General features: G+C 36.8%; 1 protein-coding gene across 3 annotated transcripts in view; it reads right to left on the minus strand.

Moving 5' to 3' along the window:
- The window catches only part of IBTK (inhibitor of Bruton tyrosine kinase), a 94,409-nt gene that overhangs the window by 61,106 nt on the left and 17,712 nt on the right, over nucleotides 1-15,591 (minus strand). For all 3 annotated transcript variants that reach the window (XM_040239105.1, XM_040239106.1, XM_040239107.1), the window contains exons 3-9: nucleotides 13,595-13,691; nucleotides 10,305-10,429; nucleotides 6,250-6,360; nucleotides 4,493-4,663; nucleotides 2,608-2,725; nucleotides 2,338-2,518; nucleotides 126-249 (exon numbers count right to left, since the gene is read on the minus strand). In XM_040239105.1, coding sequence (XP_040095039.1) covers nucleotides 126-249; nucleotides 2,338-2,518; nucleotides 2,608-2,725; nucleotides 4,493-4,663; nucleotides 6,250-6,360; nucleotides 10,305-10,429; nucleotides 13,595-13,691 — 927 coding nt within the window. The remainder of the gene's footprint in view (nucleotides 1-125; nucleotides 250-2,337; nucleotides 2,519-2,607; nucleotides 2,726-4,492; nucleotides 4,664-6,249; nucleotides 6,361-10,304; nucleotides 10,430-13,594; nucleotides 13,692-15,591) is intronic.

Consider the following 15,591-nt stretch of genomic DNA (forward strand, 5'->3'; position numbering starts at 1 on the left):
AACAAGTAGGGAAGCAAAAGTCAGTAGGAATCCACTATCATAGCAACACAGTTTTACATTATCAGGTCCTCTACAGCTGTCAACTGAGAACAAGATTACTAAGCTTTTCATAAATATATACTCACCCTTCCAGCTCCATCCATTGCAAGAATGCAAATTTTTTGACCCCCATTTTCTTTCAAATGTTCAGGATCAACTTTGTATTCCATATGCCCCCCAGAAACAAGAACCTTTTTCAAGTTTAGTTGTCTGAATGAAAAAAAAAATTCTAGATTAATATGTTTGCTATAATATACCAGCTCAATTTTAAATAAATTATTAGTCAAACAATAATTTAGGGTGATTGCTGTGAAAGATAAAGTAAGGTGATTTGACCATTGGTATCCTTAGTCCCTACTTTTATGAGTTTCCCCTACACAATGACCATTTCTTTCTATGGCAAGTTTCTACCTACTCAGATATACATGATAGTACCTAAAACCCCATGTGCTAACATACGCATTCTCCCCAGATTAAGTAACTGGTAAGGCGAAAAAGCTCCTATATATTATCTGCATTCTTAATAGAAAAAATTTAAACAAAACAGAAATCCTTTCAAAACAAAACAGAAATCCTTATTTCAAATATGGACAACTTTAGATACAGCTACTATAAAAATACTTAGTATTGCTAATAACCCATCCACTAGTCAATTAATTACACATTTCATCATATCTACACATGTGATGCCTATGGCACTGTGTGAAATCTGCCTGCTACTACTCCAATGACTGCCCTCTCTTTCAGGTATTTTTAAATGTTTAAAAATATTTTATTTTAACATTTTAACTTATATTTTTATATTTTATTTAAAAAATAAAAATAAAAAATTTATAATATTTTTTAATGTTTTTATTTTCAAAATTACTATGCTGTAACAAAAGAATTTTCTTAGGCAAAACTTGGATGTAACATATTTATGTAACTTAATGTTGTCAGGGTAAATTTTATAAATGCAAAGCAACAACAAATTCTTACATTCCATACATCATCTCATGCTCAGAAAGAAACCTACATAACTCAGTTCTAAGAAACATGTTTGATCACATTTTCATATTTTTATAACTGAAATATGACAATTGGTAACTTTCCAACTGTTACACACAGAAGATAAGTTGTGTATATTAACAGTTGACATCTTCTGTTCATAATGGTATCTGTTCATGAAGTTACCATCTCACTGACACTAGCAAAAGCACATTCTGTTGCATTTCAGTTCAAATCCCTGATTACTTTTAAAGTTGGATGGCTACTCTCTAGAATTCCTACACATGCCTACTCCCACTAACTGAGCTACTGTATCTGTTCAAAGATCGATTTCTCTACTTGTATTTGTTACTATACTTATAATGAAATATGTAAACCAACAAAATAGTAGTCTGAGAACACTTTCTATAAAAGCATAATACTTTAAAATGATGCAGCAAATACGACAAGCAAAAAATTACTGTCAAATCAGATATAGATTAACCAACTATATTAAATACTGAAAATGTATGAAAAATACAGGATTCTGCCCTTAACTTACTTCATAATAGTTTTTAAGCACTTGCTCCTAAGGTAATTCAAAATGAAGTAACAGATAACACATTACAAATATGGTTTATGCACAAAAGACAGAACTCCAGCTGACTCATCCATACTTAAACCTTAAGTTTTATAATTCGCTGCTTTAACTGACTTTTTGATTAGACAGCCAACTACTTGTTTACCACATGCTACTATGACGACAGAGGATGAGATGGCTAGATGGCATCACTAACTCGATGGATGTGAGTCTGAGTGAACTCCAGGAGCTGGTGATGGACAAGGAGGCCTGGCGTGCTCCGATTCATGGGGTAGCAAAGAGTTGGACATGACTGAGCGACTGAACTGACTATGTTATTATCAGATAAAAACTGGCTATATGAAAATATACCAATTAGGTATAAATACTTGGACTGAATAGAGGGTGCAGAATATGATTAACAATGTTTTTAAATAAATGCGTAATGTATAAAGGCTATACATGAACCAAAGATGATTGTGTCACAAACCAAGAATTATGATTAATCTAGTTCTGTGCACCTGAAGCATAAAAAAGGGAAACTTACGGGTCATATTTAACCATATGTTATCTTAATTCAGAAATACTCTTTACAATCCTACAAAGAACCTTTACATATATTTACTGAACATTTGCCAAAAGATTATCATCTTGACACTTCAGAGAATAACATAAAGCTGAAACTCAGATATTTGCTGGAAGAGTTGAATTGTTAAGGTATTATTAAGGTTTCTTTCACAGAAAATACATACTTAGAAGCCAGCTTCTTGCACTGATAGTCTGCAAGTAAGTAAATGTCCCCCTTTGTGGTGACACAGACAGTAGCCCCATCACTAGCAGCAACCAAAGACAGAGTGATGTCCTTATGATGAAGGGCAGAGACTTGACGAGGAGCAGTTACACACTTTTCCCCATTGGGATCTAGTAAATAACCTACAAAATTACATAAACAAACAAATCACAAAATATCCATTTTAAGAACACAATTTATTGTTCAGATATTGTCATCCTGGATTTCTTACCCAGTTGTCCACCATTTAGTCCCATAGTGTAAACAGCTTCTCTAGTCCACAGCACGGTATGAAACCTGCCAGCTGCTACTCCAATGATTGTCCTTCCTTTCAGATACTTTGCCTGCATCTATTCAAAAGACAAGTAAGGCTTCAGTTTATTATTATTATGAATTTTGCAAAAGAGCCAGCAGACCAGGGTAGCAAATACAGGGCATACTTGCTGCCAGTAACTCCTTCAAGGGCTAACGGCAGTCATCACCAATAGATCTCAGCACTAATACTGACTTCAACTCCTCTCAGAACATAAGACATTTTGATGCAGCCACCTTAAGTCAGCAGTTTTAACATATAAAAAACTTTATACAAACCAAATCATTAAACTTTTGTTAACAAGCAATATAAACAACAGGCATTCTGGTTCTTATTAGAAAACATGGTACTTTTACATTTGATATATCATGAGTCTCTCAACAGTAACACTGCCGACAGTTTGAATCAGATGATTGTTGTGGGGGACTGTGTCATAGAAGGTTCAGCAGCATCCTTGGCCTCCGTCCACCAGATGTCAATACCACTAACCCCACCCCTACCCCAAGTTGTAACAACTAAAACTGTCTCTAGACCCTGGCAAATGACTCTGGGGCACAAATCTGCCCTCACTTAAGAACACTGGCTATGTCTGTAACAAGGCGGAGCTCCAAGATAGCCACACAGAGAATGAAAATGTGAGTAAAAGCTACCATTCCTAAAGAAGTCTACAATATGATTAAATATCTACAAATTCCACAGTTGGTTGAGGAAAATGGCTTCTAAGAAGTACCACAGATCAGAAACTACCTCTAATTATCTTGGAGTAATTACTATTGATTCACTAGCCATCCAGAATGCAAGAGCATTGGATTTTAAAGCTTTATTAATAAAAAAAAATGTATATCTAATAATCATTTTAAATCCAGAGAATTAAATCAGTGAAGAATTTTAATACCAGAAATGCAAAATTTTATGAGTTGAAAACACATGTGTTATAGATGATTCTGCTGCTGCTGCTAAGTCGCTTCAGTCGTGTCCGACTCCATGAGACCCCATAGACAGCAGCCCACCAGGCTCCCCCGTCCCTGGGATTCTCCAGGCAAGAGTACTGGAGTGGGTTGCCATTTCCTTCTCCAATGCATGCATGCATGCTAAGTCGCTTCAGTCGTGTCGGACTCTGTGCAACCCTGTGGACAGCAGCCCACCAGGCCCCTCTGTCCAGGGGATTCTCCAGGCAAGAGTCCTGGAGTGGGCTGCCGTTTCCTTCTGAGTAGATGACTCTAGTGATAGATTAATTTAAAGCACCAGGCCTGGCCTGTGTGCTAGGTCCCTGAAGGTGAGGGAAGGCCACCTTCTGGTGGCAGTGGCACAAGAGAAGAAGGGACAACGGAACGCGGAGCAGTGGCCTTCCGGCTTGCGTTCCCACAAACAGACTTGCCAGGTGAGACTTCTGTGCAGACACAGGCTGACCATGAAGCCAAGAAGCGTAAGTTTCTGGGGACCTCATCTGCATGGCCTCTTTTCTACTTATAAAAGATTTGTTTTGTTTTTTTTTAAGGAGAGCCTCAAAATTAAGCTTCAAACCCCAAATATCTGGATCCCCCACTGCTTGTGACCACTTGTAAGTTGAATCAAAGGCAGTTTGCTGCCTAATATCCCAAGTGCTTTCTTTCCTTCTCACTCCAAGCAAATTTTAATTTGTACTATGCTCAATTCCTCCTGTGAAAAATAAACTATATACCATTGAAGAAACACACACCATTGACTATAGGTAAAATAAGTTGCTCTTATCAACACCTTCTATCTTTTTGTCCATGTGGGTTTTATGGCAATGGTCACATTATTGTTTACAAAAGAGGTTTACCTGTCTGGGTACATTACAACTGGAAGGCGGAGGAATGAGTCCTAATTGATGAAAAATATTCAGACCAAATGTATAAACACATCCATCTTCAGTTAATACAACAGTGTGATCCTTAGCAGCTGCTACTTGAGAACAATTATGACCACTCAGTCCTTCCACAAGCCTAGGGACCTACAAAATAAAATTAACTTTAGTATATTACATTAACCATTTATATAAAATATACAAATAGAATCTGAGGATATTACATCCCAAATGACATGACTGCTATATGGCTGTATCATTCATAGGCAAACTACAATTCAACAAGGAGGGGGATGAATTTAATAGGACACAGACATTGCTTTATAAATAAAACACAAAATCCCAGTAAAACATTTTAATAAAACAATTGGATTCGATAAATGATTTTGAGCCCTTATCATATATCATACGCCAAGTGCAAATTTGTTTGGTCTGAACAAAGGGCGCTCTTTAACCAAAGTATTCACTGGTGGAGTGAAGCAATAAATAAAAATACAGGAATCAACACAGCCCTTCAATGAATACCAAACAATATTTTATTCCTTTAAAGTCATCTGTTCTGGGTTCAAATTCTTAATCCAGCCATTTACCAGCTGCTGCTGCTACTGCGAAATCGCTTCAGTCATGTCCGACTCTGTGCGACCCCCATAGGCGGCAGCCCAGCAGGCTCCCCCATCCCTGGGATTCTCCAAGCGAGAACACTGGAGTGGGTTGCCATTTCCTTCTCCAATGCATGAAAGTGAAGTCGCTCAGTCATGTCCGACTCTTAGCGACCCCATGGACTGCAGCCCACCAGGCTCCTCCGCCCATGGGATTTTCTGGGCAAGAGTACTGGAGTGGGGTGCCATTGCCTTCTCCGCATTTACCAGCTATCTGATCTCAAAAAAATCTCTTAACTTCTCTCATTTTCATCTCAACGCAAAATAATAATAGTATTTTGGATGATAATAAGATCAATATAAGGAGTAAATGAGTTGGTAAGCGCAAAACAACCATCTCTGGCTCAGAGTAAACAACTGATAAATGAGTACTATTATTACTATTGTCATTATGTATAAAATGCGGATAATAAGGCTATAACTTCACAAGGCTGTTTAAGGCTTAAATCAAGGTAACAATACTAAATGGAAAGCATAAACAATGCCTAGCACATAATATACCATTCAAATAATAGAAGCAATTATCATAGCTCTCTCTCCCCTTTTTAAAGACCTCTTAATAGATGAATATGCCAACAGTCCCCTCAAAAAAAAAAAAATTAAAAATAAACTAGTGAGGTATTTTCCTGAATGTAATGATTATTAGGTTTTCCCAATTAGCTGACTCAATTTTGTGATTATGTAATTTTTGTGAAAATATTGGTTCAATTTTTAGACCACAAATACCTTAATGAGAAGTTAAAAATGAATAAATCCTGGACTACAACAGGAAAAGTGTTTTACAATTAGTAAACTCCTTTTAAAATTTCAACTATGGAAATATTTTAAAGCTTATTTTTATATACTGTATCTCCTGACTCAATACTTGCTATAAGAAAAAAATTTTTGATGCTTTAGAATTTTGCATATTTAAATCTTTATTTTAAACACAATATGCCAGAAAAGTAACTGATCTTTTAAAATCAATTATCAGTTGGTATACTATTTTCTCCTTTCAGTGAGTTAAAAAAAAAAAATTTAGTTAAGTGAAGCTTCCAATCTATCAAATTTTACCAAAGTTATCATTGCAATTACCAAGCATGTCTGTTCATCTCCATGGCCTAATCGTCCTCCAGGACCATGACCACAGGTGTAAACCTGCCCTTTCTGAGACAGAAACACTGAGTGAAATTTACAAAGCACCACCTACAGGAAAACAAGAGAATATTATTAAATGTCTCTGAATAAAATACCCTTTATTTTATAAAAAGAAATAATAGAATATTACTAATTGTTTAAGCTAGATAATGGGTACATCAGAATTCATTATACTATTCTCTCTACTTCATACATGTTTAAAATTTTCTGAAATAAAAATTTAAAATATATACTGGTCTACTTTAAAACTATGTCTAAAAACACCGACAGATGGGAAAAAAATACATTTAGAAGGAATTAAGCACGTGTAACCCAGAAGAGACTAAACAAAGGAAAATACAAAAAGTAACCAATTGTTTTCCAATTTCATAAAATCCCACACAACAAGAAGTGAACAGAATTAAATATGAAGCATAAAGATTACCAAATAGTGATATACTACTAAAGAAAATACTAGAAATGCTGTAAGAATATTTTTTCAATATCACCTATACAGAGGGAGTGGTGGGTAAACAGTATGTCCTTTTTATATCTCTGAAATGTTTCAGTTCAGTTCAGTTCAGTCGCTCAGTCGTGTCCGACTCTTTGCAACCCCATGAATCGCAGCACGCCAGGCCTCCCTGTCCATCACCAACTCCCGGAGTTCACTCAGACTCACGTCCATCGAGTCAGTGATGCCATCCAGCCATCTCATCCTCTGTCGTCCCCTTCTCCTCCTGCCCCCAATCCCTCCCAGCATCAGAGTCTTTTCCAATGAGTCGAGTCTTTTCCAATGAGTCCACTCTTTGCATGAGGTGGCCAAAGTACTAGAGTTTCAGCTTCAGCATTGTATCATTACAAGGCTTTAAATAATTTATACTGATTTTCAAGCTTTTTTCAAGGCATCATCAGTACACTCATTTTACCTAAATACTATTTAAAAATCCTTTCATCTTTAAAAAATTTACACTTGTATTTCTTATGCTATTCATAAATATTTCTAACTTAGGACATTAAAAAAGGATTAAGAAATTTAAAAATCCTGGAATTGTTTATAAGAATATTATAAGCTGAACTGCAAGTGCTATTTACACATATCCTTAACCACTTGGCAAGTTCTGTAAATACTTTTTTATAGAACTTGTTTTTTACAGAAGAAAGTTTATCAAAGACTCTGGGTCTTTGATTAAAGAAAAAAAGTCATTTACTTAGCTGTACCACAAACATCTAGAAAGTCTAAAAATAAAATTAAAAACTGTATTCAAATTTGTAATACAAAGTTAAAATCTGTAAAAGAAATATTATTTTATGAAACTAGAAATAATACATTTTGTTCAACCCTATATTCAACATTAGAGCACCTCTGTAATTTCCAACTTCGGCTTCCTCGGTGGCTCAGTGGCAAAGAATCTGCCTGCCGATGCAGGGTTCAGTCCCTGGGTAAGAAAGTGCCCCGGGAGAAGGAAATGGCAACCCACTCCAATATTCTTGTATGGCAAATCCTATGGACAGAAAGGAACCTGGCGGGCTATGGTCGACAGGGTCTCAAAAGAGTCAGACACGGCTTAATAACTAACAACAACATCAACCAACCAACGCCAGAGTATAAGACCTTCAACTTTAAAACCTCTGAATTTTTTAAAGAGGCAACTGATCATGGATTTTCATCTTAATTATCAGGAATACATTATGCTAATAACAATAATCTCTGTCCCACGGCAGTCAATTCATCTGGTACGACAGAATCAGCTGTTTTTCAGTGAGTAATGGAGCTGTCTACATAACCAGGCACTCAGTAAATAGTGCCAAACACTTGTTTCCTTTTTTCTTACTAATTTACACTACTTTCCTCTCAAATCTATCCATAGTGTTTGTGTTTCAACCCTTATTTTTTGGTTAAAACAAAAAAATCCTTTACATCCTTAATTTCTTCACAAAATACTTAAGTGTCCTTGTCTTAACTGAAATATAGCTTTGTTTTCATTACACTGTTTCATCCTCAACCCCACCAAATGGAATATACTCAATTCTTCTATAGCACCAAGTGGAATATGCTCAATTCTTCTATATTCTTCTATGTATCTTAGAATCAGAAGGTACAGTCAGCCAGCCCATTTCCTGATGCCTCCATGACTCCTTCACATTTGTGTAAAAATCTCTGCTCCTGAAAAATTTTACCTCACCAAATCTGACTGTATCTTGTACCGAGTCAGAAAAGGAAAACAGGGTCTCTCTAAATGCCTCAGCTCTGACCAATCGTTCGTGGCTGCTGACAGGTGAATTCTGAGGACTTGTCCCAATTCACTTTAAAACAGAGAGGCGGGGGAGAAGAGAGTGGGACTGAGGAGGCGGGGAGAGGAAGTGTGCGCTGTGACTGAGCCACAATAGCTACCAAAAGCTTTCAAGTAGCTGAGAAAGAACAGCTAGCCCTGCTCTAAGTTTCCCTCACATTCTCTAGAGACGCTGACCCCAGGCTTCAGACTCTGGTCTGTCCCAAGTCCTTTCAGCATCCTCAATTCCTTCCCAGTCTTTGTATTAACAGATGGCTAGCCAGAATCAGGACACCTGATCTGAGGAATTGAGCATACTCCACTTGGTAGGGTTAAAGGATGAAACAATAGACACAAAGACACAGCTCACTTCAGTTAAGACAAGGACACTGAGTACTTTGTGAAGAAATTAAGGATGTAAAGGATTTTTTTTTTTAACCACAAAATAAGGGTTGAAATACAAACACTATGGATAGGTTTGAGAGGAGGGAAAGCGGTATTTGGCACTATTTACTGAGTGCCTGGTTATGTAGACAGCCCCATTACCCCTGATAACCTCCATTGCTCCTTCACATTTGCATAAAAATCTCTGCTCCTGAAAAAACCTCCCCTCACCCAATTGACTGTATCTTGTACCAAGTCAGAAAAGGAAAACAGGTGCCTTTCTAAGCTTTCAGGACACCACTCTACTCTCTAATACTTTCGTCACTCTTTATTCTCATGTGGGCTCCTATTCTTGCCCTCTCAAATTTTAATATTCTCCTGGGTTTAACTCTATTACGTTTTTTAAATTGCTAATCGTGATACATTAGTGACTTCTGGTGTGAAAAACAGTGTCCTGCTGCTGCTGCCAAGTCACTTCAGTCGTGTCCGACTCTGTGTGACCCCAGAGACGGCAGCCCGCCAGGCTCCCCCGTCCCTGGGGCTCTGAATATGGTGGCTGTATAATTTATCATCCAATAATTGGGGGACTAAAAGGGGATGACAGTTGTGATTACATCAGGGGGAAAAAACGAAGAAAAGGACTCAGCAGACACTCTGAGTGTAATTTTCGGATTTAGAAAATGAGATTTATAGCTTTAAAAATTATTAAGTAGAGGTTGTTTAGGAGTGGCAAAATTAACACTTCAGTTAAACTTAAAAACTTTGAAGACTAGCCAGAGTGCAACTGAAATGAAGCTCAAGAGGCAGAAACGCTGAGGCTAGACGTGTGTTATATACACAGAGACACACAAATACAGAACATTATAGAAAAAGATGGGTAGGTCAATAGCACCAAAACCCACTGAAGAGGGAGATAACCAGAATTATGGTATAAGGACAAAGGCAAAACCTTTACAATTATCAATTAAAATTTTACAGTTACTTATATTTAACAACTCAGGTTCACTTACCTAAATCTAACAACAAATTGAGTTTCAACAACAAATTCACTTGAGAAACAATTGGAAGAACTCTAAATGGAAAAAAAAGCTAGAAAACCCAACAGAAGTTCTACTTTTAAAAAACTACTACCTGTACAGCGCCTTCTAACTTCTAATGCCCCTTATACAAACGTGAATGTGTTAGTCACTCAGTCATGTCCGACTCTTTGTGACCCCGTGGACTGTAGCCCACCAGGCACCTCTGTCCATGGAATTCTCCACGCAAGAATACTGCACAAACATCTCATAGTTTTATGATACTTTACACAGTCTAACTATGATTAAGACTAACAAAATCTTAAAAGAATTAGTGAAATACCTGCTTGATATAAATGCCACTCCTGGAGAACAGATCCACCAACTCTGGATGATGTTTGCTATTCTGGCTTCCATGACCCAGGGTGAAATTTGTATTATCTCCCCAAGTGTAGACATCTGTAGGATCTAAAATGAAAATTAGTTTTTCTATCACATTTTAAATAAGTATCAGTGTTGTTTAATTACACAGTGAACTAATCAATTACTTCAAATATGACTCTTTACCAAAAGCAAACTACCGTATTTAGAAAGATACTACCAAAATTTTCTTTTATATTATCCATTTATTAATTTAGTATAACACTCTAGAAACAGAAATCAGAAGATCCAAATCAGCACAGGCCTGTCTCAACGAAAGCAATTTAACATGTTGAACCCTTGTTTTTTAGCAGCTAAGATTTAACTGCCAAATGAGTAAAATACCACCTGCCATGTTCAGGAAAATACTACACATAACTATTTAAATGTAGAATGTCATTAAAATGGTTCATATATACAGGTTCTAAATGAAGCACATGGTATCAGTTTCTATTATTACGTAATGATTATTTTCGAATAGTTTGCCCTTGATAGATGGAAAATTACACTAGGAATTAGGACAACAAAAATGAAAATGGGATAAAAATCACAGCTAATTATGATATAAATCTTCATTTTTATTTTGGAATGCTTATCAAGTTCTTGAATGGAATAATAACTATAACTTGCAATATAGTGTCCAAGACAGAAATAAAATGAAGAATATGTCCTTACCTAGATTGCTCATTAGTTAAAATGCAAATTAACTAGTGTCCCTATTTACATCTCTTCTTTTTGATCAATTTATATTCACAAAGCTCACAGGGCACAAAAATTGAAAAGATAAGTGCCACTACAAGAACGAACACGTGGACAGAAGAACCACTTCCTTTCCCTTTGACCTTAAATGCTGTCCTTTCTCAATGCACATCAATCACTTTACAGTAGCTACAATTCCAGCTGCCTTTATTTGTTGTTCAGTCACAATCATGACCGACTTCTTTGTGACCCCATGGACCACAGCCCACCAGGCTTCCCTGTCCTTCTCCATCTCCTGGAGCTTGCTCAAACTCATGTCCATTGAGTCAGTGACGCCATCCAACCATCTCATCCTGTCGTCCCCTTCTCCTCATGCCTTCAATCTTTGCCAGCAGCAAAGTCTTTTCTAATGAGTCAGTCAGCTCCTCGCATCAGGAAGCCAAAGTTCTGGAACTTCAGTTTCAACATCAGTCCTTTCAATGAATGTTCAGGACTGATTTCCTTTAGGATGGACAGGTTTGATCTCCTAGCAGTCCAAGGGACTCTCAAGGGTCTTCTCCAACATCACAGTTCAAAAGCATCAATTCTTCGGCACTCAGCTTTCTTTGTAGTCCAACTCTCACATCCAAACATGACTATTGGAAAAACCATAGCACTGACTAGACGGACCTTTGCTGGCAAAGTAATGTCTCTGCTTTTTAATACACTGTCTAGGTTGGTCATAGCTTTTCTTCCAAGGAGCAAGCGTCTTTTCATTTCATGGCTGCAGTCACCATCTGCAGTGATCCATCTGCAGGATCCCAAGAAAATAAAAGTCTGTCACTGTTTCCACTGTTTCCCCATTTTTTTGCCATGAAGTGATGGGACCGGATGTCATGATCTTAGCTTTGTGAATGTTGAGTTTTAAGCCAACTTTTGCACTCTCCTCTTTCACTTTCATCAAGAGGCTCCTTAGTTCTTCACTTTCTGCCCTAAGGGTGGTGTCATCTGCGTATCTGAGGTTATTGATATTTCTCTCTTCAATCTTGATTCCAACTTGTGCTTCATCCAGCCTGGTATTTCATATGATGTACTCTGCACAGAAGTTAAATAAGCAAGGTGACACTATACAGCCTTGATATACTCCTTTCCCAATTTGGAACCAGTTCACTGTTCCATGTACAGCTCTTACTGTTGCTTCTTGACCTGCATACAGATTTCTCAGGAGGAAGGTAACATGGTCTGGTATTCCGATCTCTTTCAGAATTTTCCAGTTTGTTGTCATTCACATAGCCAAAAGATTTAGCGTAGTCAATGAAACAGAAGTAGATGTTCTTCTGGAATTGTCTTGCCTTTTCTATGATCCAATGGATGTTGGTAATTTGATCTCTGGTTCCTCTTCCTTTTCTAAATTCAGCTTGAACATCTGAAAGTTCACATACTGTTGAAGTCTAGCTTGGAGAATTTTGAGCATGACTTTGCTAGCATGTTAGATGACTGCAACTGTGTGGTAGTTTGCACATTCTTTGGCATTGCCTTTCTTTGGGACTGCAATGAAAACTGACCTGTGGCCACCGCTGAGTTTTCCAAATTTGCTTGAGTGCAGTTTAACAGCATCATCTTTTAAAATTTGAAGTAGCTCAGCTGGAATACCATCACCTCCACTAGGCTTTGTGTGTAGTGATGCTTCCTAAGGCCCACTTGACTCTGCATTCCAAGATGTCTAGCTCTAGGTGAGTGATCATACCATCATGATTATCTGGGTCATGAAGATCTTTTTGTATAGTTCATTTGCATATTCTTGCCACCTCTTCTTAATATCTTCTGCTTCTGTTAAGGCCGTACAATTTCTGTCCTTTATTGTGACCATCTTTGCATGAAATGTTCCCTTGGTATCTCTAATTTTCTTGAAGAGATCTCTAGTCTTTCCCATTCTGTTGTTTTCCTCTATATCCTTGCACTGATCACTGAGGAAGGCTTTCCTATCTCTCCTTGCTATCCCTTGTAACTCTGCATTCAGATGGGTATATCTTTCCTTTTCTCCTTTGACTTCTGCTTCTCTTCTTTTCTCAGCTATTTGTAAAGCCTCCTCAGACAGCCATTTTGCCTTTTTACATTTCTTTTTCTTGGGAATGCTTTTGATCACCGCCTCTTGTACAATGTTACAAACCTCTGTCTACAGTTTTTCAGGCACTCTGTCTGTCAGATCTAATTCCTTGAATCTATTTGTCACTTCCACTGTGTAATTATAAGGGGTTTGATTTAGGTGATACCTGAATGACCTAGTGGTTTTCCCTACTTTCTTCAAGACTGTGTTTTTACTCTTATACACATAAATGTAGATTGAAATTAAAAAGTATAAAATAAACCTAAGTGTTCTGAAAGAAAATCAAAGTTATCAACCTATATATATTAGAGTAAAAGTCTTTGCAGATATCCACACACAAATTTTCTCAGGTATTTTTATAACAATAAAATTTCTTTAAAATTTTCTAAACTTTACTTTAATGGAATATATTTATGGAGTTTTCTTACCAGTATTTTTGAATACTACATGAGTTGGTCTATCCTTCATTACAAGATCCAAAGCTGACAAGCCTTCTTTATCTTGAATATACAGATTAACACCATGCTAAAAAAGGAAAAAATATGCGTATAGATACAGACATACATGCATATATTTTTAATTACTTATCTATAATCAGTAACATTTATATTTATCAAGTCAGATGATCAAACTATAAAGAACATTAAAAATAAACACCTAATAACAATTACCTCCTATGCTCATAAACATTTATTTCTCACACAGAAGAAAACTAAGAGAAGTCAAATATCCAATTCTTGGTAGAATAAAGAAGAACCATAAAATGTAAAGAAGCAACATTTAAAACCAAAATGAAACAAAAGTCTAAATGAACTAGATATGAAAGTTTTCCATGGCCACGCAGGTCAGTTACCTAGAGGCCCTAACTCTGAGAGCGTGTGTATGTACTTCACAGTTTTGTGGGTTTTTTTGGTATTTAAAAAAGCAAATTCCACATCCAGATAAGGGGTGTAAAGATTTCAACACAATGGCAAACAATCGTTTTTACTTTTTGTATGTTTATTTTTTCAGATTTACTGTATATAATGTGATCACCTATGCTCCATCTTTTTGACTTAAATTCTGTCATATCTACTACTGGTATGAAGACAATCATATTTTTTATTTCTATTTGTGTGATTTATATCTTTCCACTTAAAATTTTCTACGTGCAATTTCAGGGCATTGTCTCATCACTTACAGTTAGACTGTGTCTTCAGAGTCACTGCTGAGGGCACAGGTTCAATCCCTGGTTGGGGAACTAAGATTCCATAAGATGTGTGGTGTGGCCATAAATAAATGTGAGACTGTGCATTTGTGTGTTTTATGAATGAATTTTAATCTATAGTTTTATATCTCCAGAAATTAAACATGAAATAGAACATTTTGCATCCCATTTATTTAAGGCAGTTAGTATACCCGATCCTTAGTACATACTTACTGTCTTTTAAAATATAATGGGAGGAAAGGAGAAAGTACAATGTTCAATTCATATTACTTTTACATTACAGCTTTTTAAATACAAAAAGGTACTCCTTTTCAAAAATAACAGTATTTGTTGACAGTTTAATAAGGCATTCAACAATTATTTTTTAATCTAGTTTCTTTTTGTTAAGACTTATTACTTATTTTTGGCTGTGCTAGGGCTTCGTTGCTATGCTCAGGCTTTCTCTAGCTGCAGGGAGCAGAGGCTACTCTCTGTCACGGTGCACGTGCTTCTCCTGCTGCCCAGCAGGGGCTCTAGGTGCATGGCCTTAGCAGTTGTGGCTCGCAGGCTCAGTAGTAGTGATGCATGGCTTAGTCGCTCCGTGGCACATGGGATATTCTCAGAGCAGGGATCATACCCATGACCTCTGCACTGGCAGGTGGATTCTTAACCACTTAACACAGGGAAGCCCTCAACAACTATTTTTTTAACTGATGTGAGTGATCACTGCCTATCCTCACACACTGGAGTTATAGGTTGAGATGGAACCATGAAATTTTTAAACTTTAACCATAATATGTCAGAAAACTGTTTTGGGTTACTTAACAAAGAGACTCTCCTCTTATCTTGTAACAATGAATTTTAATAAACTAAAATTAATTCTTTACCATGGAGCCACCAGGGAAACCCAGTCCATGGCATTGCAAAAGAGACACACAAGACTTAGCAACTAAACAGCAATACCAATTCTAACTTCATTGTGTTCTAGACAGTAACATCTGATTTCACAAGGATTGTCAATGAACAAAAATTACTCAAGGTAGTGAGCTGACAAAGAAAACAAAATTCAGAAGTGGTCTTTTAATAAGATCTTAATAAATTTAAAAATGTGTGTTGCCTATTTTCTAAGTTAGATATAATAAATCCACATAGAAAGACCTGATTTTGACCTTTATAAGCGTAAAAAGGGCTGATTCCAGGGCAGTGTTCCAAGTTATGAATCTGACAAACAGGATCCCA

The sequence above is a fragment of the Oryx dammah genome, unplaced genomic scaffold (genome assembly GCF_014754425.2).
Source record: "Oryx dammah isolate SB20612 unplaced genomic scaffold, SCBI_Odam_1.1 HiC_scaffold_4, whole genome shotgun sequence".
Taxonomy (NCBI): Eukaryota; Metazoa; Chordata; class Mammalia; order Artiodactyla; family Bovidae; genus Oryx; species Oryx dammah.